Genomic DNA, 23,494 nt, shown 5'->3' on the forward strand with positions numbered 1-23,494 from the left:
GTAAGGAAAAAAAAAATTCTCTGACTTTCATTACAGACTTTCAATGTCTTCTTTATTCTGTTTTCTATGTTTCGTTTTAATTATTTATTGTTCACATGTAACAAATTATCACAGGTCTGATTTTTAATGCACTACTTTAAAAGGTCCCTAACTTAAAATTATGTAGTAACTTGTTTCAGCTAATTTTTTTTTTATGTTAGCGCAGTTAAAGTTTTGTAAATCAGCTGTTTTGAGTGCTGCGAGCAGCATTACTATATTGGATCAAATAGAAATGTTAAGCTGAAGAGAAGCATAAGAAATGTAATATGCTTCTAGTTGCTCTAATAAAATATTTTTTGTTGTACTTGCTAATGTTGCTAAAGTGCCCTAATCATAGATCAAATATCAAAAAGCGAACCCAACTATGAAAAGCAAGTGCATTGCATTACAATGTAAACCTTATCAAGTCTAATGCTGTCAAACATTACATACAATCTAATGTCATGCCAAATTTATTGACAAACTTCTGTATATTATATATAATATTATACATTAAAAGACACATAAATGACTATCTTAACAGAAATTGTTGAGTGTGAGAGAAATGTGGATAACATACCTGCCTTGCTCCTTTGAAGAGAAGTTGGTAGAATATTCTCCTATCTGTGCATGGCCGTTACATTAGCCTTGTTCAGTACTTGCCCAGAAATCATGGATTTTGTGTCTGATTGAAAAGGTTGACTGAGCTCGGTTTTGAGACAAATATTTTAACAAGTTTTTTTTTTTTGAGCCAATATGTATCTCATAAAGAACCAAAACGTTTTTATTTGTACAAATTTTTGTTTGCACAAATGTTTTACACTTTGTGCGCTTATAACCTATCATTGGATTTGATAGTATGTACAGTATGTTCCTAAACTCTTTTCAAAAACAAACCGGTTGTTAACCATACAAATCTATTGTTACAGTGGGATCATACCTCTTGATGGATTCCTTTGATAGTGAACCAGGGGCCTCAGCTGAACTGTGGAGTCCATCTATACCAGCACCTTCTTCGAACTGCCTGCAGCTGAACTTCCATTATTATATGTATGGCACTGCCACAGACATGGAGCTTAATGTTCATGTTGTCATGAATGGTAAGCACCTTCTAGAAAAATAGATTTATACTTTAGAGGAAGTAATGTTTTTAGTGTTTAGTTCAGTACTTATTAAGCACTACATAATGAACAAACACTTTATAGACCAATCACAAATGTTGCTGTGAAAATCCTTAGGAGGAACACTGGGGAATCCTGTTTTCAGTCTGAAAGGAAACCAAGGACAGGATTGGAAGCCAGCAGAGGTCAAATACACTGCTACAAGAAATATACAGGTATGGGTTGTACTTAGTAGCTTTTAACTAATGAATCCCCCCTATATCTTAAATTAATTTCTTAATGGCAAATTCGGCTGTATAATGCAACCACTTAAAGCCATTTACAATGGAACTGATTGTATTCTTTATAATGTAAAACTCTATCTGTGTTTCAGTTTGTGATTGTTGGTGTCTATGGAAGTACAGACAAGACAGATATTGCAATAGACAGTGTGTGTATCACAACTTGTGATGGTAAGACCACTTACTTGAGCATCGTAAGATGAACATGCATCTTAATACTTTTGTGATTCCACATTTATCTTTATAAGGGCCTTGAAATACAGATCTTTATAAGCACTTTGTATGTTGTCTATTTATTTTAGCTGTAACATCAACAACCCCAAAACCCTCAACCCCACAGCCAACCACACCTACACCAACAACCCCAAAACCCACAACACCCCAGCCTTCAACACCAAAGCCCCCCACACCTCAGCCCACGACTCCTAAACCCACAACACCCCAGCCTTCAACACCAAAGCCCCCCACACCTCAGCCCACGACTCCAAAACCAACTTCTCCTACACCACCAACAACAACACCAGGTAAAAATGATTGAATTTTCCTCTCTACTGCATACCCAGCAATACAACCATGTTCTAACCACTTCTCCTGTCCACTAATAGTGAAGTGTCCTCCTGATGCTGAGTACATAGAGTGTGGTCCAGCTTGCATTCCCAGCTGTAAAGAACCCTCCACCAACTGCACTGGCTCCTGTATCAGTGGCTGCTTCTGCAAACCAGGTTTTGTGTTCCGGGGAAAACGCTGTGTTCCCATTGAGAAGTGTGGATGTCTGGATGAAGATAATAACTACTATGAGGTAAATACATTTCACACTTGTTTATGGCAAATCTACATTCAGCCCTGAAGCAGCGCTATTCATTCTGTAAGTGGGATTTTCTTTCAGCCAGGAGAGATTGTCTTTGGGAATGGCTGCTCCAAGCTGTGTCGCTGTGCAGGCAATTATACCTTGAGCTGTGTGGACAACACCTGTGACCCCACAGAAGAATGTCGGCAAGTGGGAGGAATCCATGGCTGCTATCCTAAAGGTGCTGTGTAAAACTCACTTACAATGGTGTTATTGGATTATATCAGTTTTATTGGCTGTTATAATGTTGAAAAATAAAAAGCTACTTAATAAAGTCATATTTTTTGCCCACCAATTTTATGTTATTTGCAATTCTAACACTTATTTACCGTTTCCATGTACAGACACCTCGACTTGTATCGCCTCAGGTGACCCACACTATACCACCTTTGATAAGCGGAAATATGACTTCATGGGCAACTGCACTTACTTAATGTCTGAGCCATGTAACAGCACGGACGTGCCTCACTTCGCTGTCTATGTTGACAATGAGAATCGCTACAACATTCCCACGATCAGTTATGTGAGTGCTGTCCATGTCCATGTTCTGGGAGTGAAGGTGTCCATCCTGAAAGGAGGAGCTGTGCAGGTGAGGAAATAGAGAGGAAAACAGTGTAGAAAATAAAGGAAGTGAAAATCTGGATTCTGCAGTAATGTTGTAAGAAACTAAATTTCTGAATACTCTTCACCAACTGTTCTCAGGTGAATGGAACCAAAGTGAACGTACCACTGAGCCCTGTTCCTGGAGTGGACATCTTTAAAAAGGGGACACTCTACACAGTGTCCATGAACTTTGGTGTGACAGTTCGCTATGATGGAAACCACTTTATGGACATCAAAGTTATCAAAGAGTGAGTGTTGTGTTACACTGATAATGATTAATGTCCATTTAATACAGTGTGCAGCTGGCATGCCCAAATGTTTATCTGACAGAAAGCGGTTTGTGACCAATATTAAGTTTTCAATCTATCTTTAAAAAAAAAAAATTAGCCTATTTGCAACCAATCCACTGATACCCACATCATATTTATCAGACCAGTCACTAACCTATTAAAATTTTCCAAATTATTATGTTATCTTAAAAACTAACATTGGTCATTTTGTATGTATTAATGAGTAAACTGAACAGCTTAAATATTTACATGATAATGAATGGTTGAAAGAGTGTGTCCCATTTTTGATTTTATCACTTGGCTTTAAAATCACAGTTGTATGTGTGGCAGAAACATGGGGACAAATAGTGCACATTTATGTTATCATGGAATAGTAATGTGTATTAAGTCTATGGCTAAATTTGGGCTTTAGTAAATCCATTTGATTAATTGTAATAAATGTAATTAATTATTTATTCATTTCAAAAATTCAATTCAATTTTGTTTGTATAGCGCTTTTAACAATGGACATTGTCACAAACTAGCTTTACAGAAATATATACACTTATATCTAAGGCCACACTATTGCTGTCATTCTTATATAATGGCTTAAAAAAGGGGCTTTTATAGCTCTAAATTGTTCCACTCTTTATTTTCTGCTTCTGTTTTGGCACATCTTGTGTAGTTATAGAATGTACCTATATTTATATCTAAGGCTACACTATTGCTGTCATTCTCACATAATGTGCTTGTGTGTGTGTGTTTGTGCAGCTATCAGGACAAGCTTTGTGGCCTGTGTGGAGACTATAATGGCAACATTAAGGATGACTTCCGTAGCCCCTCCGGTGAACTGGTCAACAGTCCAACTGAGTTTGGCAACAGCTGGAACACAAACCCTGAGTGAGCCACTGGTTTTGTATTGTATATATACAGAGGGATTGGGTATACCTTACTCCCTCCATTGTCTGCACAATGACAGCGCAGTAACACTTATTCCACTTACATTTCAGCTGTAATAAACCCTCACCTGACCCAATCCCAGACTGCACAGACACAGAACAGGACCTTTATGAGAGTCCGGCTTACTGTGGAATCATATTGGACAGCAAAGGCCCATTTGCTGTCTGTCACGCAAAAGTCAATCCTAATGTAAGTTAATTACACCAGACCATTTACAGCTGAGCAGAAAACTACTTTAGTCATTTAATAGTAACACTGTGCTTTTTGTTTTAATTGTGTGTTTTTGTGTAGAGTTTCTTCCAAAACTGTGTGTTTGACCTGTGTGCGTTGGGTGGCCCTCACTCTGCATTGTGTGAAGCGATTGAAGCCTACGTAAACGAGTGTCAGGACCGTGGTGTCAGCATCGGACCCTGGAGAAACAGTACCTTCTGCCGTAAGTCTCAAACACATCTTAAATTCACACTCACTCGCACTTTGGTCACTTTTGTGTACCTGTTTTCAAATACCACTTTCAAATGTAATGCAAATAGAAGCATATGCATGTAGAATATATCATGTTCTTATTTTAAAACAAGTTGGTATACTACAGTAACATTTTGTGTTTTTCTTTAGCTATTACATGCCCACCCAACAGCCACTACAACTCCTGCGTGTCTCCTTGCCAGCCCTCCTGTATCCCTCCTCCAACCAGCCAGTGCACTGGCCCCTGTTCTGAGGGGTGTGTGTGTGACCCTGGATATGTACTCAGTGGTGACAAGTGTGTGAATGCAGACTCATGCGGCTGCACGCATAATGGACAATATTACCAGGTGAGTGAGTCAGTATTTCTTTGTCAAGTCAGCCAATGAGTTCATTATACAGTTCTCTAAAATGTTTTGCCTTCTGTCCCTGTATGTTAGCCTGGAGACAAGTTCTACACTAAGGACTGTGAGCAGCTCTGCAAATGTGATCCTCCATTCGTCACCTGCAGTGCTGCTGAATGCCCTCCCAAGCAGCAGTGTGGTGTGCAGGGAGGAGAAATAGGATGCTACCCAGTTGGTTAGTACTTTTTACAGTATAATATTTTTTATAATATATTTTTGCAAGACATTGCCTGGGACAATGATGTTCTTTTGAAAAAGAGCAATGACTTTTCTTTAAGAGAGTGTGTCAATCTCTCTATGCTCTATTCCCAACTAGATTCACAGGACTGTATTATTTCTGGTGACCCCCATTACAACACCTTTGATGGTAAATTCTACACCTTCATGGGTACCTGCACCTACACACTGGCCCGCACCTGCAAAAACAACACTGGTGAGTTGTTTCCATCATAGCAATCTGAATGTCAGCCTGGTGTAATTATTACACTAAAGTTCACATTTATTTGGTTGTTTTTATCATGTGTCACTGTTTAAGTGGAAAACCATTGCATATGTACACATTAATGTTAATTAAGTTTGTGCAGTTTATTGAAAATCCATAAAATCATGGAAAATTCTTTTCTTTTTTGGGGGGTTTTGAACATTTGTTCAGTGTAGGTGTAAAGTTCAGTGTTTAGTGTATTTATTGTGTGTTTTACAGGCCCCTGGTTCTCTGTGGAGGGAAAAAATGAAGAGAGAGGAATCGCGGGTGTATCTTATCTCAGGAAGTTGTATGTTACTGTCAACGGCATCACTGTAACGATGTCGAAGAGCAGAAAGACTCTGGTCAGTCTAAAAATCGCTTCTTTGCTCTTCTCTTTTTTAATCCTGCCATGTTGACAAAACGTTTTAAGCAAGACATTTTTAATTCCCTCATCTTTTCCTTTACAATGTATTTTACATGTGGTTAATCCCTATCATTTTATAAAGGCAATTTATCCCTTACATCCACCTTTATCTCTCTGTTTCTATCCAAATCTTTCCCACCGCTGCAGGTGAACGGTCGTAAAGTAGCTCTACCGCACTCTCCCTCTCCTCTGATCTCTTTAACTTCGGCTGGGCAGTATGTTATCCTCACCACTCCTTTTGGTCTGGAGGTGCGCTGGGATGGCAACCACTACGCTAAGATCACTGTTCCCAGGTACTGTTTCATGGATGAGATTTTGAGGCTTGAGTACATGCAGAGTTTAGATTTAAGTTTAAAATATTTTAACTTGAAAGAAAGGTGAGAAATTGCAAGAATGTTTAAAAGCTAAATAACTTTTGCTTGCTTCGAACATAGATTGCAACATTAATAGGAGAAAAGCTTCAACAAATTTTTAAGGAAACACTAAGCTCTTAGTATTTGCAAAGAGAGGCAGGCTAAATCAAATGATAGTAGAACAAAGTCTCTTGGTTACTGATATTTCTTATGGTTTCATAACATCATTGTCTCTCTCTCTCTCTCTCTCTCTCTCTCTCTCTTTCTCTCTCAGTACTTACTATGATCAGATGTGTGGTTTGTGTGGAGACTACAATGGAAACCCCAACAACGATTTTACCAAACCAGACGGTTCCCTGGCTGGCAGCTCAGATCAGTTCGGCAACAGCTGGCAAACTGATAAAGATGAAGATGAAACGTTAGTCCATTCTGTGTTACTTTCTGTGTTTGATTCCTCTGTCTGACCCTTTGTACATAGGACATACCTTTTTTAAATGACAAACATACAGTATATTTGATAATCACTGGGCAACTTGAGCAATAGGATGTAAAAGGAATGCATGATGTGTTTCTAGGTGCAAGCCTGATATCACACCTGACCCACCGTGTGACCCAAGTCTTGAGGCTGAAGTGTCTAAACCAGAGAAATGTGGACAAATCACTAGCACTACAGGACCATTCAGGTGAGTGAATATCACACAAGTAGATTTCAAGAGAATTACCAATCAGACTATTAAAATTGCTGAAGACATACAACAAGACTTTATCTATTGATCTGCTGGTATCCCAAGCACCTGAACACTTCAGTAAAATTAATGTTCAAACACCAGGATACAAGTGTGTAAATTAAACAGAACACAATTTCAAAATAACAAAAAATATTAATAATAATTTCAAATAAGATATCAAGACATGAGAGCTATAAACCAAACAAGAACACACAACAATAAATCACATCAGGTGTGTTTAAATTTAATATAGTAATGAGAGAATTGGGTGAGATAAAGATAGGCAGAAATAAATAACCCAATGAATGTAAAGCTTGACAGGGATAAGACACCGAGACGAAAACATGGGCACATGGCATTAATGCTCTGGGAGAAGTGTGTAGAAGTTGAAAATCTGAACTAAGTTGTTATGTTCTAATTAGTTAAAATTTATTTTATGTTACTTTCAATCTTATTGTTACTTTCTTGTTCGTTCTCTCTCTCTCTCGCTCTCTCCCTCTCTCTTTCTCTCTCTCTCTCTCTCTCCCCCCCCCCCCCCCGAAAACCCCTGTGTCCCCCTTACACACATAGGGATTGTATAAAGGTGGTGGACCCTTTGCCATTCTTCCAGAGCTGTGTGTTTGATATGTGCCGCTATGACGGACTGCTGGAGACTCTGTGTGACCAGCTCCAGGCTTATACTGATGCCTGTCTCAGTGCAGGAGCTCCAGTGCACCAGTGGAGGGAGCCAGACTTCTGCCGTGAGTCTCACCATACAGTAGTCTGGAGAAAGACAATTCCACACACCCATATTCAGTGACTTACTGCCCAATTCATTGAAATGAAGGTTTCTTTTTCTGGGTGTAAAAATTTTAACTCATTTCCAATTTGTTTTTTTTTTTTCACTTTGCTTATGGAACAAAAATCATATGACTGACAAGGAAAACGAATGTGTTATAGATTTCAAGGTTTTTCTTTCTCTTGCAATAGTTTTTTTCTCTTTTTTCTCCACAGCTCTGGTTTGTCCCCCTAACAGCCACTACTCCATGTGTGTGAGTTCATGTCCAGAGACATGTGTGGGTGTGAATGGCCCACCTGGTTGTGGACAGAAGTGTGTTGAAGGCTGCAAGTGTGACCCTGGATTTGTCCTGAGCCACAACAAGTGTGTACCTCTCAAAGACTGTGGCTGTGTGGACCTTGATGGCTCCTACCACCCTGTGAGTTTCACACAACACATACACACACACTTTTAAACATACAGTATTAATGTACTGAGCTGAAATGCCTAACTACATAAAATTGCATTGTGTAGTCACATCATTTCAATTGACTAAAAAGTGTCTTTGTATACTGTCTAGGTGAATGAGAGCTGGTACCTGGAAGGCTGTGAACATCAGTGTATGTGTCTAAGTGGAAGAACCATTCTGTGCTACAACACCAGTTGTTTACCTACAGAGACCTGCCAACTGCTGGATGGAGAGTACATCTGTAAACCAAATGGTACCATCTCACATAACACTTAACATAACAAGAGAGGTGATCAACATCTACTCAACTAATTTTAAACCAGCTACAATACACATCTAATTCAATCTCTCTGATTTTTCTCTTCTAACAATTTGGACCTATAGTTACTCAGTCTACAACTCCAGAACCCGCAACACCCCAGCCATCAACACCAAAGCCCCCCACACCTCAGCCCACGACTCCTAAACCTACAACACCCCAGCCTTCAACACCAAAGCCCCCCACACCTCAGCCGACGACTCCAAAACCTACAACACCCCAGCCTTCAACACCAAAGCCCCCCACACCTCAGCCCACGACTCCTAAACCCACAACACCCCAGCCATCAACACCAAAGCCCCCCACATCTCAGCCCACGACTCCAAAACCAACTTCTCCTACACCACCAACAACAACACCAGGTAAAAATGATTGAATTTTCCTCTCTACTGCATACCCAGCAATACAACCATGTTCTAACCACTTCTCCTGTCCACTAATAGTGAAGTGTCCTCCTGATGCTGAGTACATAGAGTGTGGTCCAGCTTGCATTCCCAGCTGTAAAGAACCCTCCACCAACTGCACTGGCTCCTGTATCAGTGGCTGCTTCTGCAAACCAGGTTTTGTGTTCCGGGGAAAACGCTGTGTTCCCATTGAGAAGTGTGGATGTCTGGATGAAGATAATAACTACTATGAGGTAAATACATTTCACACTTGTTTATGGCAGATCTGCATTCAGCCCTGAAGCAGTGCTATTCATTCTGTAAGTGGGATTTTCTTTCAGCCAGGAGAGATTGTCTTTGGGAATGGCTGCTCCAAGCTGTGTCGCTGTGCAGGCAATTATACCTTGAGCTGTGTGGACAACACCTGTGACCCCACAGAAGAATGTCGGCAAGTGGGAGGAATCCATGGCTGCTATCCTAAAGGTGCTGTGTAAAACTCACTTAGAATGGTGTTATTGGATTATATCAGTTTTATTGGCTGTTATAGTGTTGAAAAATAAAAAGCTACTTAATAAAGTCATATTTTTTGCCCACCAATTTTATGTTATTTGCAATTCTAACACTTATTTACCGTTTCCATGTACAGACACCTCGACTTGTATCGCCTCAGGTGACCCACACTATACCACCTTTGATAAGCGGAAATATGACTTCATGGGCAACTGCACTTACTTAATGTCTGAGCCATGTAACAGCACGGACGTGCCTCACTTCGCTGTCTATGTTGACAATGAGAATCGCTACAACATTCCCACGATCAGTTATGTGAGTGCTGTCCATGTCCATGTTCTGGGAGTGAAGGTGTCCATCCTGAAAGGAGGAGCTGTGCAGGTGAGGAAATAGAGAGGAAAACACTAGAAAAAAAAGGAAGTGAAAATCTGGATTCTGCAGTAATGTTGTAAGAAACTAATTTTCTGAATACTCTTCTCCACCTGTTCTCAGGTGAATGGAACCAAAGTGAACGTACCACTGAGCCCTGTTCCTGGAGTGGACATCTTTAAAAAGGGGACACTCTACACAGTGTCCATGAACTTTGGTGTGACAGTTCGCTATGATGGAAACCACTTTATGGACATCAAAGTTATCAAAGAGTGAGTGTTGTGTTACACTGATAATGATTAATGTCCATTTAATACAGTGTGCAGCTGGCATGCCCAAATGTTTATCTGACAGAAAGCCATTTAATAAATAAATAAATAAGCAAGCAAGCAAGCCTATTTGCAAACAATCCACTGATACCCACATCATATTTATCAGACCAGTCACCAACCTATTAAGATTTTCCAAATTATTATGTTATCTTAAACACTAACATTGGTCATTTTGTATCTTAAACACTAACATTGTGTCCCATTTTTGATTTTATCACTTGGCGTTAAAATCGCACACTTGTTTGAGTGGTAGAAATGTGGGAAAAAATAGTGCACATTTAGGATATCATGTAAATGTAATATCATGTAATGTGTATTAATTCTATGGCTAAATTTGGGCTTTAATGAATCTAATTGATTAATTATAATATATGTAATACATTATTTATACATTTTAATTCATTTTTATTTCTATAGCACTTTTAACAATGGACATTGTCACAAAGTAGCTTTACAGAAATATATACACTTATATCTAAGGCCACACTATATTCTCACATAATGTGCTTGTGTGTATGTGTTTGTGCAGCTATCAGGACAAGCTTTGTGGCCTGTGTGGAGACTATAATGGCAACATTAAGGATGACTTCCGTACCCCCTCCGGTGAACTGGTCAACAGTCCAACTGAGTTTGGCAACAGCTGGAACACAAACCCTGAGTGAGCCACTGGTTTTGTATTGTATATATACAGAGGGATTGGGTATACCTTACTCCCTCCATTGTCTGCACAATGACAGCGCAGTAACACTTATTCCACTTACATTTCAGCTGTAATAAACCCTCACCCGACCCAATCCCAGACTGCACAGACACAGAACAGGACCTTTATGAGAGTCCGGCTTACTGTGGAATCATATTGGACAGCAAAGGCCCATTTGCTGTCTGTCACGCAAAAGTCAATCCTAATGTAAGTTAATTACACCAGACCATTTACAGCTGAGCAGAAAACTACTTTAGTCATTTAATAGTAACACTGTTCTTTTGGTTTTAATTGTGTGTTTTTGTGTAGAGTTTCTTCCAAAACTGTGTGTTTGACCTGTGTGCGTTGGGTGGCCCTCACTCTGCATTGTGTGAAGCGATTGAAGCCTACGTAAACGAGTGTCAGGACCGTGGTGTCAGCATCGGACCCTGGAGAAACAGTACCTTCTGCCGTAAGTCTCAAACACATCTTAAATTCACACTCACTCGCACTTTGGTCACTTTTGTGTACCTGTTTTCAAATACCACTTTCAAATGTAATGCAAATAGAAGCATATGCATGTAGAATATATCATGTTCTTATTTTAAAACAAGCTGGTATACTACAGTAACATTTTGTGTTTTTCTTTAGCTATTACATGCCCACCCAACAGCCACTACAACTCCTGCGTGTCTCCTTGCCAGCCCTCCTGTATCCCTCCTCCAACCAGCCAGTGCACTGGCCCCTGTTCTGAGGGGTGTGTGTGTGACCCTGGATATGTACTCAGTGGTGACAAGTGTGTGAATGCAGACGCATGCGGCTGCACGCATAATGGACAATATTACCAGGTGAGTGAGTCAGTATTTCTTTGTCAAGTCAGCCAATGAGTTCATTATACAGTTCTCTAAAATGTTTTGCCTTCTGTCCCTGTATGTTAGCCTGGAGACAAGTTCTACACTAAGGACTGTGAGCAGCTCTGCAAATGTGATCCTCCATTCGTCACCTGCAGTGCTGCTGAATGCCCTCCCAAGCAGCAGTGTGGTGTGCAGGGAGGAGAAATAGGATGCTACCCAGTTGGTTAGTACTTTTTACAGTATAATATTTTTTATAATATATTTTTGCAAGACATTGCCTGGGACAATGATGTTCTTTTGAAAAAGAGCAATGACGTTTCTTTAAGAGAGTGTGTCAATCTCTCTATGCTCTATTCCCAACTAGATTCACAGGACTGTATTATTTCTGGTGACCCCCATTACAACACCTTTGATGGTAAATTCTACACCTTCATGGGTACCTGCACCTACACACTGGCCCGCACCTGCAAAAACAACACTGGTGAGTTGTTTCCATCATAGCAATCTGAATGTCAGCCTGGTGTAATTATTACACTAAAGTTCACATTTATTTGGTTGTTTTTATCATGTGTCACTGTTTAAGTGGAAAACCATTGCATATGTACACATTAATGTTAATTAAGTTTGTGCAGTTTATTGAAAATCCATAAAATCATGGAAAATTCTTTTCTTTTTTGGGGGGTTTTGAACATTTGTTCAGTGTAGGTGTAAAGTTCAGTGTTTAGTGTATTTATTGTGTGTTTTACAGGCCCCTGGTTCTCTGTGGAGGGAAAAAATGAAGAGAGAGGAATCGCGGGTGTATCTTATCTCAGGAAGTTGTATGTTACTGTCAACGGCATCACTGTAACGATGTCGAAGAGCAGAAAGACTCTGGTCAGTCTAAAAATCGCTTCTTTGCTCTTCTCTTTTTTAATCCTGCCATGTTGACAAAACGTTTTAAGCTAGACATTTTTAATTCCCTCATCTTTTCCTTTACAATGTATTTTACATGTGGTTAATCCCTATCATTTTATAAAGGCAATTTATCCCTTACATCCACCTTTATCTCTCTGTTTCTATCCAAATCTTTCCCACCACTGCAGGTGAACGGTCATAAAGTAGCTCTACCGCACTCTCCCTCTCCTCTGATCTCTTTAACTTCGGCTGGGCAGTATGTTATCCTCACCACTCCTTTTGGTCTGGAGGTGCGCTGGGATGGCAACCACTACGCTAAGATCACTGTTCCCAGGTACTGTTTCATGGATGAGATTTTGAGGCTTGAGTACATGCAGAGTTTAGATTTAAGTTTAAAATATTTTAACTTGAAAGAAAGGTGAGAAATTGCAAGAATGTTTAAAAGCTAAATAACTTTTGCTTGCTTCGAACATAGATTGTAACATTTAAAAGGAGAAAAGCTTCAACAAATTTTTAAGGAAACACTAAGCTCTTAGTATTTGCAAAGAGAGGCAGGCTAAATCAAATGATAGTAGAACAAAGTCTCTTGGTTACTGATATTTCTTATGGTTTCATAACATCATTGTCTCTCTCTCTCTCTCTCTCTCTCTCTCTCTCTCTCTCTCTCTTTCTCTCTCAGTACTTACTATGATCAGATGTGTGGTTTGTGTGGAGACTACAATGGAAACCCCAACAACGATTTTACCAAACCAGACGGTTCCCTGGCTGGCAGCTCAGATCAGTTCGGCAACAGCTGGCAAACTGATAAAGATGAAGATGAAACGTTAGTCCATTCTGTGTTACTTTCTGTGTTTGATTCCTCTGTCTGACCCTTTGTACATAGGACATACCTTTTTTAAATGACAAACATACAGTATATTTGATAATCACTGGGCAACTTGAGCAATAGGATGTAAAAGGAATGCATGATGTGTTTCTAGGTGCAAGCCTGATATCACACCTGACCCACCGTGTGACCCAAGTCTTGAGGCTGAAGTGTCTAAACCAGAGAAATGTGGAAAAATCACTAGCACTACAGGACCATTCAGGTGAGTGAATATCACACAAGTAGATTTCAAGAGAATTACCAATCAGACTATTAAAATTGCTGAAGACATACAACAAGACATTATCTATTGATCTGCTGGTATCCCAAGCACCTGAACACTTCAGTAAAATTAATGTTCAAACACCAGGATACAAGTGTGTAAATTAAACAGAACACAATTTCAAAAGAACAAAAATTATTAATAATAATTTCAAATAAGATATCAAGACATGAGAGCTATAAACCAAACAAGAACACACAACAATAAATCACATCAGGTGTGTTTAAATTTAATATAGTAATGAGAGAATTGGGTGAGATAAAGATAGGCAGAAATAAATAACCCAATGAATGTAAAGCTAGGCAGTGATAAGATACCGAGACAAAAACATGGGCACATGGCATTAATGCTCTGGGAGAAGTGACTAAAAGTTGACATTATGTTCTAGTTAAAATTTGTTTTATTTTTTTTTTGTTCGTTCTCTCTCTCTCTCTCTCTCTCTCTCTCTCCTCCCCCAACCCCTGTGTCCCCCTTACACACATAGGGATTGTATAAAGGTGGTGGACCCTTTGCCGTTCTTCCAGAGCTGTGTGTTTGATATGTGCCGCTATGACGGACTGCTGCAGACTCTGTGTGACCAGCTCCAGGCTTATACTGATGCCTGTGTCAGTGCAGGAGCTCCAGTGCACCAGTGGAGGGAGCCAGACTTCTGCCGTGAGTCTCACCATACAGTAGTCTGGAGAAAGACAATTCCACACACCCATATTCAGTGACTTACTGCCCAATTCATTGAAATGAAGGTTTCTTTTTCTGGGTGTAAAAATTTTAACTCATTTCCAATTCGTTTTTTGCTTTTTCTTCCACTTTGTTTATGGAACAAAAATCATATGAATGACAAGGAAAATGAATGTGTTATAGATTTCAAGGTTTTTCTTTCTCTTGCAATAGTTTTTTTCTCTTTTTTCTCCACAGCTCTGGTTTGTCCCCCTAACAGCCACTACTCTATGTGTGTGAGTTCATGTCCAGAGACATGTGTGGGTGTGAATGGCCCACCTGGTTGTGGACAGAAGTGTGTTGAAGGCTGCAAGTGTGACCCTGGCTTTGTCCTGAGCCACAACAAGTGTGTACCTCTCAAAGACTGTGGCTGTGTGGACCTTGATGGCTCCTACCACCCTGTGAGTTTCACACAACACATACACACACACTTTTAAACATACAGTATTAATGTACTGAGCTGAAATGCCTAACTACATAAAATCGCATTGTGTAGTCACATCATTTCAATTGACTAAAAAGTGTCTTTGTATACTGTCTAGGTGAATGAGAGCTGGTACCTGGAAGGCTGTGAACATCAGTGTATGTGTCTAAGTGGAAGAACCATTCTGTGCTACAACACCAGTTGTTTACCTACAGAGACCTGCCAACTGCTGGATGGAGAGTACATCTGTAAACCAAATGGTACCATCTCACATAACACTTAACATAACAAGAGAGGTGAACTATACACCTACTCAACTAATTTTAAACCAGCTACAATACACATCTAATTCAATCTCTCTGATTTTTCTCTTCTAACAATTTGGACCTATAGTTACTCAGTCTACAACTCCAGAACCCGCAACAACCCAGCCTTCAACACCAAAGCCCCCCACACCTCACCCGACGACTCCAAAACCAACTTCTCCTACACCACCAACAACAACACCAGGTAAAAATGATTGAATTTTCCTCTCTACTGCATACCCAGCAATACAACCATGTTCTAACCACTTCTCCTGTCCACTAATAGTGAAGTGTCCTCCTGATGCTGAGTACATAGAGTGTGGTCCAGCTTGCATTCCCAGCTGTAAAGAACCCTCCACCAACTGCACTGGCTCCTGTATCAGTGGCTGCTTCTGCAAACCAGGTTTTGTGTTCCGGGGAAAACGCTGTGTTCCCATTGAGAAGTGTGGATGTCTGGATGAAGATAATAACTACTATGAGGTAAATACATTTCACACTTGTTTATGGCAGATCTGCATTCAGCCCTGAAGCAGCGCTATTCATTCTGTAAGTGGGATTTTCTTTCAGCCAGGAGAGATTGTCTTTGGGAATGGCTGCTCCAAGCTGTGTCGCTGTGCAGGCAATTATACCTTGAGCTGTGTGGACAACACCTGTGACCCCACAGAAGAATGTCGGCAAGTGGGAGGAATCCATGGCTGCTATCCTAAAGGTGCTGTGTAAAACTCACTTAGAATGGTGTTATTGGATTATATCAGTTTTATTGGCTGTTATAGTGTTGAAAAATAAAAAGCTACTTAATAAAGTCATATTTTTTGCCCACCAATTTTATGTTATTTGCAATTCTAACACTTATTTACCGTTTCCATGTACAGACACCTCGACTTGTATCGCCTCAGGTGACCCACACTATACCACCTTTGATAAGCGGAAATATGACTTCATGGGCAACTGCACTTACTTAATGTCTGAGCCATGTAACAGCACGGACGTGCCTCACTTCGCTGTCTATGTTGACAATGAGAATCGCTACAACATTCCCACGATCAGTTATGTGAGTGCTGTCCATGTCCATGTTCTGGGAGTGAAGGTGTCCATCCTGAAAGGAGGAGCTGTGCAGGTGAGGAAATAGAGAGGAAAACAGTGTAGAAAATAAAGGAAGTGAAAATCTGGATTCTGCAGTAATGTTGTAAGAAGCTAATTTTCTGAATACTCTTCTCCACCTGTTCTCAGGTGAATGGAACCAAAGTGAACGTACCACTGAGCCCTGTTCCTGGAGTGGACATCTTTAAAAAGGGGACACTCTACACAGTGTCCATGAACTTTGGTGTGACAGTTCGCTATGATGGAAACCACTTTATGGACATCAAAGTTATCAAAGAGTGAGTGTTGTGTTACACTGATAATGATTAATGTCCATTTAATACAGTGTGCAGCTGGCATGCCCAAATGTTTATCTGACAGAAAGCCATTTAATAAATAAATAAATAAATAAATAAATAAGCAAGCAAGCAAGCCTATTTGCAAACAATCCACTGATACCCACATCATATTTATCAGACCAGTCACCAACCTATTAAGATTTTCCAACTTATTATGTTATCTTAAACACTAACATTGGTCATTTTGTATGTATTAATAAGTAAATTGAACAGCTTCAGTGTTTACATGATAATGAATGGTTGAAAGAGTGTGTCCCATTTTTGATTTTATCACTTGGCTTTAAAATCGCACACTTGTTTGAGTGGTAGAAATGTGGGGAAAAAATAGTGCACGTTTAGGATATCATGTAAATGTAATATCATGTAATGTGTATTAATTCTATGGCTAAATTTGGGCTTAATAAATCTAATTGATTAATTATAATATATGTAATACATTATTTATACATTTCAATTCAATTTTATTTCTATAGCACTTTTAACAATGGACATTGTCACAAAGTAGCTTTACAGAAATATATACACTTATATCTAAGACTACACTATTGCCGTCATTCTCACATAATGTGCTTGTGTGTGTGTGTGTTTGTGCAGCTATCAGGACAAGCTTTGTGGCCTGTGTGGAGACTATAATGGCAACATTAAGGATGACTTCCGTACCCCCTCCGGTGAACTGGTCAACAGTCCAACTGAGTTTGGCAACAGCTGGAACACAAACCCTGAGTGAGCCACTGGTTTTGTATTGTATATATACAGAGGGATTGGATATACCTTACTCCCTCCATTGTCTGCACAATGACAGCGCAGTAACACTTATTCCACTTACATTTCAGCTGTAATAAACCCTCACCCGACCCAATCCCAGACTGCACAGACACAGAACAGGACCTTTATGAGAGTCCGGCTTACTGTGGAATCATATTGGACAGCAAAGGCCCATTTGCTGTCTGTCACGCAAAAGTCAATCCTAATGTAAGTTAATTACACCAGACCATTTACAGCTGAGCAGAAAACTACTTTAGTCATTTAATAGTAACACTGTGCTTTTTGTTTTAATTGTGTGTTTTTGTGTAGAGTTTCTTCCAAAACTGTGTGTTTGACCTGTGTGCGTTGGGTGGCCCTCACTCTGCATTGTGTGAAGCGATTGAAGCCTACGTAAACGAGTGTCAGGACCGTGGTGTCAGCATCGGACCCTGGAGAAACAGTACCTTCTGCCGTAAGTCTCAAACACATCTTAAATTCACACTCACTCGCACTTTGGTCACTTTTGTGTACCTGTTTTCAAATACCACTTTCAAATGTAATGCAAATAGAAGCATATGCATGTAGAATATATCATGTTCTTATTTTAAAACAAGTTGGTATACTACAGTAACATTTTGTGTTTTTCTTTAGCTATTACATGCCCACCCAACAGCCACTACAACTCCTGCGTGTCTCCTTGCCAGCCCTCCTGTATCCCTCCTCCAACCAGCCAGTGCACTGGCCCCTGTTCTGAGGGGTGTGTGTGTGACCCTGGATATGTACTCAGTGGTGACAAGTGTGTGAATGCAGACGCATGCGGCTGCACGCATAATGGACAATATTACCAGGTGAGTGAGTCAGTATTTCTTTGTCAAGTCAGCCAATGAGTTCATTATACAGTTCTCTAAAATGTTTTGCCTTCTGTCCCTGTATGTTAGCCTGGAGACAAGTTCTACACTAAGGACTGTGAGCAGCTCTGCAAATGTGATCCTCCATTCGTCACCTGCAGTGCTGCTGAATGCCCTCCCAAGCAGCAGTGTGGTGTGCAGGGAGGAGAAATAGGATGCTACCCAGTTGGTTAGTACTTTTTACAGTATAATATTTTTTATAATATATTTTTGCAAGACATTGCCTGGGACAATGATGTTCTTTTGAAAAAGAGCAATGACTTTTCTTTAAGAGAGTGTGTCAATCTCTCTATGCTCTATTCCCAACTAGATTCACAGGACTGTATTATTTCTGGTGACCCCCATTACAACACCTTTGATGGTAAATTCTACACCTTCATGGGTACCTGCACCTACACACTGGCCCGCACCTGCAGAAACAACACTGGTGAGTTGTTTCCATCATAGCAATCTGAATGACAGCCTGGTGTAATTATTACACTAAAGTTCACATTTATTTGGTTGTTTTTATCATGTGTCACTGTTTAAGTGGAAAACCATTGCATATGTACACATTAATGTTAATTAAGTTTGTGCAGTTTATTGAAAATCCATAAAATCATGGAAAATGCTTTTCTTTTTTTGTATTTTGAACATTTGTTCAGTGTAGGTGTAAAGTTCAGTGTTTAGTGTATTTATTGTGTGTTTTACAGGCCCCTGGTTCTCTGTGGAGGGAAAAAATGAAGAGAGAGGAATCGCGGGTGTATCTTATCTCAGGAAGTTGTATGTTACTGTCAACGGCATCACTGTAACGATGTCGAAGAGCAGAAAGACTCTGGTCAGTCTAAAAATCGCTTCTTTGCTCTTCTCTTTTTTAATCCTGCCATGTTGACAAAACGTTTTAAGCTAGACATTTTTAATTCCCTCATCTTTTTCTTTACAATGTATTTTACATGTGGTTAATCCCTATCATTTTATAAAGGCAATTTATCCCTTACATCCACCTTTATCTCTCTGTTTCTATCCAAATCTTTCCCACCACTGCAGGTGAACGGTCGTAAAGTAGCTCTACCGCACTCTCCCTCTCCTCTGATCTCTTTAACTTCGGCTGGGCAGTATGTTATCCTCACCACTCCTTTTGGTCTGGAGGTGCGCTGGGATGGCAACCACTACGCTAAGATCACTGTTCCCAGGTACTGTTTCATGGATGAGATTTTGAGGCTTGAGTACATGCAGAGTTTAGATTTAAGTTTAAAATATTTTAACTTGAAAGAAAGGTGAGAAATTGCAAGAATGTTTAAAAGCTAAATAACTTTTGCTTGCTTCGAACATAGATTGTAACATTTAAAAGGAGAAAAGCTTCAACAAATTTTTAAGGAAACACTAAGCTCTTAGTATTTGCAAAGAGAGGCAGGCTAAATCAAATGATAGTAGAACAAAGTCTCTTGGTTACTGATATTTCTTATGGTTTCATAACATCATTGTCTCTCTCTCTCTCTCTCTCTCTCTCTCTCTCTCTCTCTCTTCTCTCTCAGTACTTACTATGATCAGATGTGTGGTTTGTGTGGAGACTACAATGGAAACCCCAACAACGATTTTACCAAACCAGACGGTTCCCTGGCTGGCAGCTCAGATCAGTTCGGCAACAGCTGGCAAACTGATAAAGATGAAGATGAAACGTTAGTCCATTCTGTGTTACTTTCTGTGTTTGATTCCTCTGTCTGACCCTTTGTACATAGGACATACCTTTTTTAAATGACAAACATACAGTATATTTGATAATCACTGGGCAACTTGAGCAATAGGATGTAAAAGGAATGCATGATGTGTTTCTAGGTGCAAGCCTGATATCACACCTGACCCACCGTGTGACCCAAGTCTTGAGGCTGAAGTGTCTAAACCAGAGAAATGTGGAAAAATCACTAGCACTACAGGACCATTCAGGTGAGTGAATATCACACAAGTAGATTTCAAGAGAATTACCAATCAGACTATTAAAATTGCTGAAGACATACAACAAGACATTATCTATTGATCTGCTGGTATCCCAAGCACCTGAACACTTCAGTAAAATTAATGTTCAAACACCAGGATACAAGTGTGTAAATTAAACAGAACACAATTTCAAAAGAACAAAAATTATTAATAATAATTTCAAATAAGATATCAAGACATGAGAGCTATAAACCAAACAAGAACACACAACAATAAATCACATCAGGTGTGTTTAAATTTAATATAGTAATGAGAGAATTGGGTGAGATAAAGATAGGCAGAAATAAATAACCCAATGAATGTAAAGCTTGGCAGGGATAAGACACCGAGACGAAAACATGGGCACATGGCATTAATGTTCTGGGAGAAGTGTGTAGAAGTTGAAAATCTGAACTAAGTTGTTATGTTCTAATTAGTTAAAATTTATTTTATGTTACTTTCAATCTTATTGTTACTTTCTTGTTCGTTCTCTCTCTCTCTCTCTCTCTCTCTCTCTCTTTCTCTCTCTCTCTCTCTCTCTCCTCCCCCAACCCCTGTGTCCCCCTTACACACATAGGGATTGTATAAAGGTGGTGGACCCTTTGCCGTTCTTCCAGAGCTGTGTGTTTGATATGTGCCGCTATGACGGACTGCTGGAGACTCTGTGTGACCAGCTCCAGGCTTATACTGATGCCTGTGTCAGTGCAGGAGCTCCAGTGCACCAGTGGAGGGAGCCAGACTTCTGCCGTGAGTCTCACCATACAGTAGTCTGGAGAAAGACAATTCCACACACCCATATTCAGTGACTTACTGCCCAATTCATTGAAATGAAGGTTTCTTTTTCTGGGTGTAAAAAATTTTAACTCATTTCCAATTCGTTTTTTTTTTCACTTTGCTTATGGAACAAAAATCATATGAATGACAAGGAAAACGAATGTGTTATAGATTTCAAGGTTTTTCTTTCTCTTGCAATAGTTTTTTTCTCTTTTTTCTCCACAGCTCTGGTTTGTCCCCCTAACAGCCACTACTCTATGTGTGTGAGTTCATGTCCAGAGACATGTGTGGGTGTGAATGGCCCACCTGGTTGTGGACAGAAGTGTGTTGAAGGCTGCAAGTGTGACCCTGGCTTTGTCCTGAGCCACAACAAGTGTGTACCTCTCAAAGACTGTGGCTGTGTGGACCTTGATGGCTCCTACCACCCTGTGAGTTTCACACAACACATACACACACACTTTTAAACATACAGTATTAATGTACTGAGCTGAAATGCCTAACTACATAAAATTGCATTGTGTAGTCACATCATTTCAATTGACTAAAAAGTGTCTTTGTATACTGTCTAGGTGAATGAGAGCTGGTACCTGGAAGGCTGTGAACATCAGTGTATGTGTCTAAGTGGAAGAACCATTCTGTGCTACAACACCAGTTGTTTACCTACAGAGACCTGCCAACTGCTGGATGGAGAGTACATCTGTAAACCAAATGGTACCATCTCACATAACACTTAACATAACAAGAGAGGTGAACTATACACCTACTCAACTAATTTTAAACCAGCTACAATACACATCTAATTCAATCTCTCTGATTTTTCTCTTCTAACAATTTGGACCTATAGTTACTCAGTCTACAACTCCAGAACCCGCAACAACCCAGCCTTCAACACCAAAGCCCCCCACACCTCACCCGACGACTCCAAAACCAACTTCTCCTACACCACCAACAACAACACCAGGTAAAAATGATTGAATTTTCCTCTCTACTGCATACCCAGCAATACAACCATGTTCTAACCACTTCTCCTGTCCACTAATAGTGAAGTGTCCTCCTGATGCTGAGTACATAGAGTGTGGTCCAGCTTGCATTCCCAGCTGTAAAGAACCCTCCACCAACTGCACTGGCTCCTGTATCAGTGGCTGCTTCTGCAAACCAGGTTTTGTGTTCCGGGGAAAACGCTGCGTTCCCATTGAGAAGTGTGGATGTCTGGATGAAGATAATAACTACTATGAGGTAAATACATTTCACACTTGTTTATGGCAAATCTACATTCAGCCCTGAAGCAGTGCTATTCATTCTGTAAGTGGGATTTTCTTTCAGCCAGGAGAGATTGTCTTTGGGAATGGCTGCTCCAAGCTGTGTCGCTGTGCAGGCAATTATACCTTGAGCTGTGTGGACAACACCTGTGACCCCACAGAAGAATGTCGGCAAGTGGGAGGAATCCATGGCTGCTATCCTAAAGGTGCTGTGTAAAACTCACTTAGAATGGTGTTATTGGATTATATCAGTTTTATTGGCTGTTATAATGTTGAAAAATAAAAAGCTACTTAATAAAGTCATATTTTTTCTCCACCAATTTTATGTTGTTTGCAATTCTAACACTTATTTACTGTTTCCATGTACAGACACCTCGACTTGTATCGCCTCAGGTGACCCACACTATACCACCTTTGATAAGCGGAAATATGACTTCATGGGCAACTGCACTTACTTAATGTCTGAGCCATGTAACAGCACGGACGTGCCTCACTTCGCTGTCTATGTTGACAATGAGAATCGCTACAACATTCCCACGATCAGTTATGTGAGTGCTGTCCATGTCCATGTTCTGGGAGTGAAGGTGTCCATCCTGAAAGGAGGAGCTGTGCAGGTGAGGAAATAGAGAGGAAAACACTAGAAAAAAAAAGGAAGTAAAAATCTGGATTCTGCAGTAATGTTGTAAGAAACTAATTTTCTGAATACTCTTCTCCACCTGTTCTCAGGTGAATGGAACCAAAGTGAACGTACCACTGAGCCCTGTTCCTGGAGTGGACATCTTTAAAAAGGGGACACTCTACACAGTGTCCATGAACTTTGGTGTGACAGTTCGCTATGATGGAAACCACTTTATGGACATCAAAGTTATCAAAGAGTGAGTGTTGTGTTACACTGATAATGATTAATGTCCATTTAATACAGTGTGCAGCTGGCATGCCCAAATGTTTATCTGACAGAAATCCGTTTTAAAAATAAATACATACATACATACATACATACATTAGCCTATTTGCAAACAATCCACTGATACCCACATCATATTTATCAGACCAGTCACCAACCTATTAAGATTTTCCAAATTATTATGTTATCCTAAACACTAACATTGGTTATTTTGTATGTATTAATGAGTAAATTGAACATCTTCTCTGTTTACATTATAATGAATGGTTGAAAGAGTGTGTCCCATTTTTGATTTTATCATTTGGCTTTAAAATCGCACACTTGTTTGAGTGGCAGAATTGTGGGAAGAAAATAGTGCACATTTATGTTATCATGGAATAGTAATGTGTATTAAGTCTATGGCTAAATTTGGGCTTTAGTAAATCT

At 39.9% G+C, this 23,494-nt stretch overlaps 1 protein-coding gene across 2 annotated transcripts in view; it reads left to right on the top strand.

Moving 5' to 3' along the window:
- zanl (zonadhesin, like) overlaps positions 1–23,494 on the top strand; it is a 41,681-nt gene that overhangs the window by 3,665 nt on the left and 14,522 nt on the right. The window contains exons 7-69 of one of the 2 annotated variants that reach the window (XM_053233100.1): positions 948–1,118; positions 1,257–1,354; positions 1,513–1,591; positions 1,723–1,944; positions 2,026–2,219; positions 2,307–2,448; positions 2,612–2,856; positions 2,970–3,118; positions 3,911–4,039; positions 4,150–4,288; positions 4,391–4,532; positions 4,712–4,908; positions 4,999–5,137; positions 5,279–5,395; positions 5,663–5,787; positions 5,997–6,142; positions 6,477–6,620; positions 6,778–6,885; positions 7,501–7,670; positions 7,924–8,126; positions 8,268–8,409; positions 8,541–8,567; positions 8,643–8,837; positions 8,919–9,112; positions 9,200–9,341; positions 9,505–9,749; positions 9,861–10,009; positions 10,599–10,727; positions 10,838–10,976; positions 11,079–11,220; positions 11,400–11,596; positions 11,687–11,825; positions 11,967–12,083; positions 12,351–12,475; positions 12,685–12,830; positions 13,176–13,319; positions 13,477–13,584; positions 14,129–14,298; positions 14,557–14,759; positions 14,901–15,042; positions 15,176–15,292; positions 15,374–15,567; positions 15,655–15,796; positions 15,960–16,204; positions 16,318–16,466; positions 17,121–17,249; positions 17,360–17,498; positions 17,601–17,742; positions 17,922–18,118; positions 18,209–18,347; positions 18,489–18,605; positions 18,871–18,995; positions 19,205–19,350; positions 19,693–19,836; positions 19,994–20,101; positions 20,709–20,878; positions 21,131–21,333; positions 21,475–21,616; positions 21,750–21,866; positions 21,948–22,141; positions 22,229–22,370; positions 22,534–22,778; positions 22,891–23,039. In XM_053233100.1, coding sequence (XP_053089075.1) covers positions 948–1,118; positions 1,257–1,354; positions 1,513–1,591; positions 1,723–1,944; positions 2,026–2,219; positions 2,307–2,448; positions 2,612–2,856; positions 2,970–3,118; positions 3,911–4,039; positions 4,150–4,288; positions 4,391–4,532; positions 4,712–4,908; positions 4,999–5,137; positions 5,279–5,395; positions 5,663–5,787; positions 5,997–6,142; positions 6,477–6,620; positions 6,778–6,885; positions 7,501–7,670; positions 7,924–8,126; positions 8,268–8,409; positions 8,541–8,567; positions 8,643–8,837; positions 8,919–9,112; positions 9,200–9,341; positions 9,505–9,749; positions 9,861–10,009; positions 10,599–10,727; positions 10,838–10,976; positions 11,079–11,220; positions 11,400–11,596; positions 11,687–11,825; positions 11,967–12,083; positions 12,351–12,475; positions 12,685–12,830; positions 13,176–13,319; positions 13,477–13,584; positions 14,129–14,298; positions 14,557–14,759; positions 14,901–15,042; positions 15,176–15,292; positions 15,374–15,567; positions 15,655–15,796; positions 15,960–16,204; positions 16,318–16,466; positions 17,121–17,249; positions 17,360–17,498; positions 17,601–17,742; positions 17,922–18,118; positions 18,209–18,347; positions 18,489–18,605; positions 18,871–18,995; positions 19,205–19,350; positions 19,693–19,836; positions 19,994–20,101; positions 20,709–20,878; positions 21,131–21,333; positions 21,475–21,616; positions 21,750–21,866; positions 21,948–22,141; positions 22,229–22,370; positions 22,534–22,778; positions 22,891–23,039 — 9,649 coding nt within the window. Of the gene's footprint in view, positions 1–947; positions 1,119–1,256; positions 1,355–1,512; positions 1,592–1,722; positions 1,945–2,025; positions 2,220–2,306; positions 2,449–2,611; positions 2,857–2,969; positions 3,119–3,910; positions 4,040–4,149; positions 4,289–4,390; positions 4,533–4,711; positions 4,909–4,998; positions 5,138–5,278; positions 5,396–5,662; positions 5,788–5,996; positions 6,143–6,476; positions 6,621–6,777; positions 6,886–7,500; positions 7,671–7,923; positions 8,127–8,267; positions 8,410–8,540; positions 8,838–8,918; positions 9,113–9,199; positions 9,342–9,504; positions 9,750–9,860; positions 10,010–10,598; positions 10,728–10,837; positions 10,977–11,078; positions 11,221–11,399; positions 11,597–11,686; positions 11,826–11,966; positions 12,084–12,350; positions 12,476–12,684; positions 12,831–13,175; positions 13,320–13,476; positions 13,585–14,128; positions 14,299–14,556; positions 14,760–14,900; positions 15,043–15,175; positions 15,293–15,373; positions 15,568–15,654; positions 15,797–15,959; positions 16,205–16,317; positions 16,467–17,120; positions 17,250–17,359; positions 17,499–17,600; positions 17,743–17,921; positions 18,119–18,208; positions 18,348–18,488; positions 18,606–18,870; positions 18,996–19,204; positions 19,351–19,692; positions 19,837–19,993; positions 20,102–20,708; positions 20,879–21,130; positions 21,334–21,474; positions 21,617–21,749; positions 21,867–21,947; positions 22,142–22,228; positions 22,371–22,533; positions 22,779–22,890; positions 23,040–23,494 lie in introns of both variants that reach the window. The other variant, XM_053233099.1, reaches the window with a different exon arrangement.

Source organism: Pangasianodon hypophthalmus, chromosome 4, assembly GCF_027358585.1.
Source record: "Pangasianodon hypophthalmus isolate fPanHyp1 chromosome 4, fPanHyp1.pri, whole genome shotgun sequence".
NCBI classification, from domain to species: Eukaryota; Metazoa; Chordata; class Actinopteri; order Siluriformes; family Pangasiidae; genus Pangasianodon; species Pangasianodon hypophthalmus.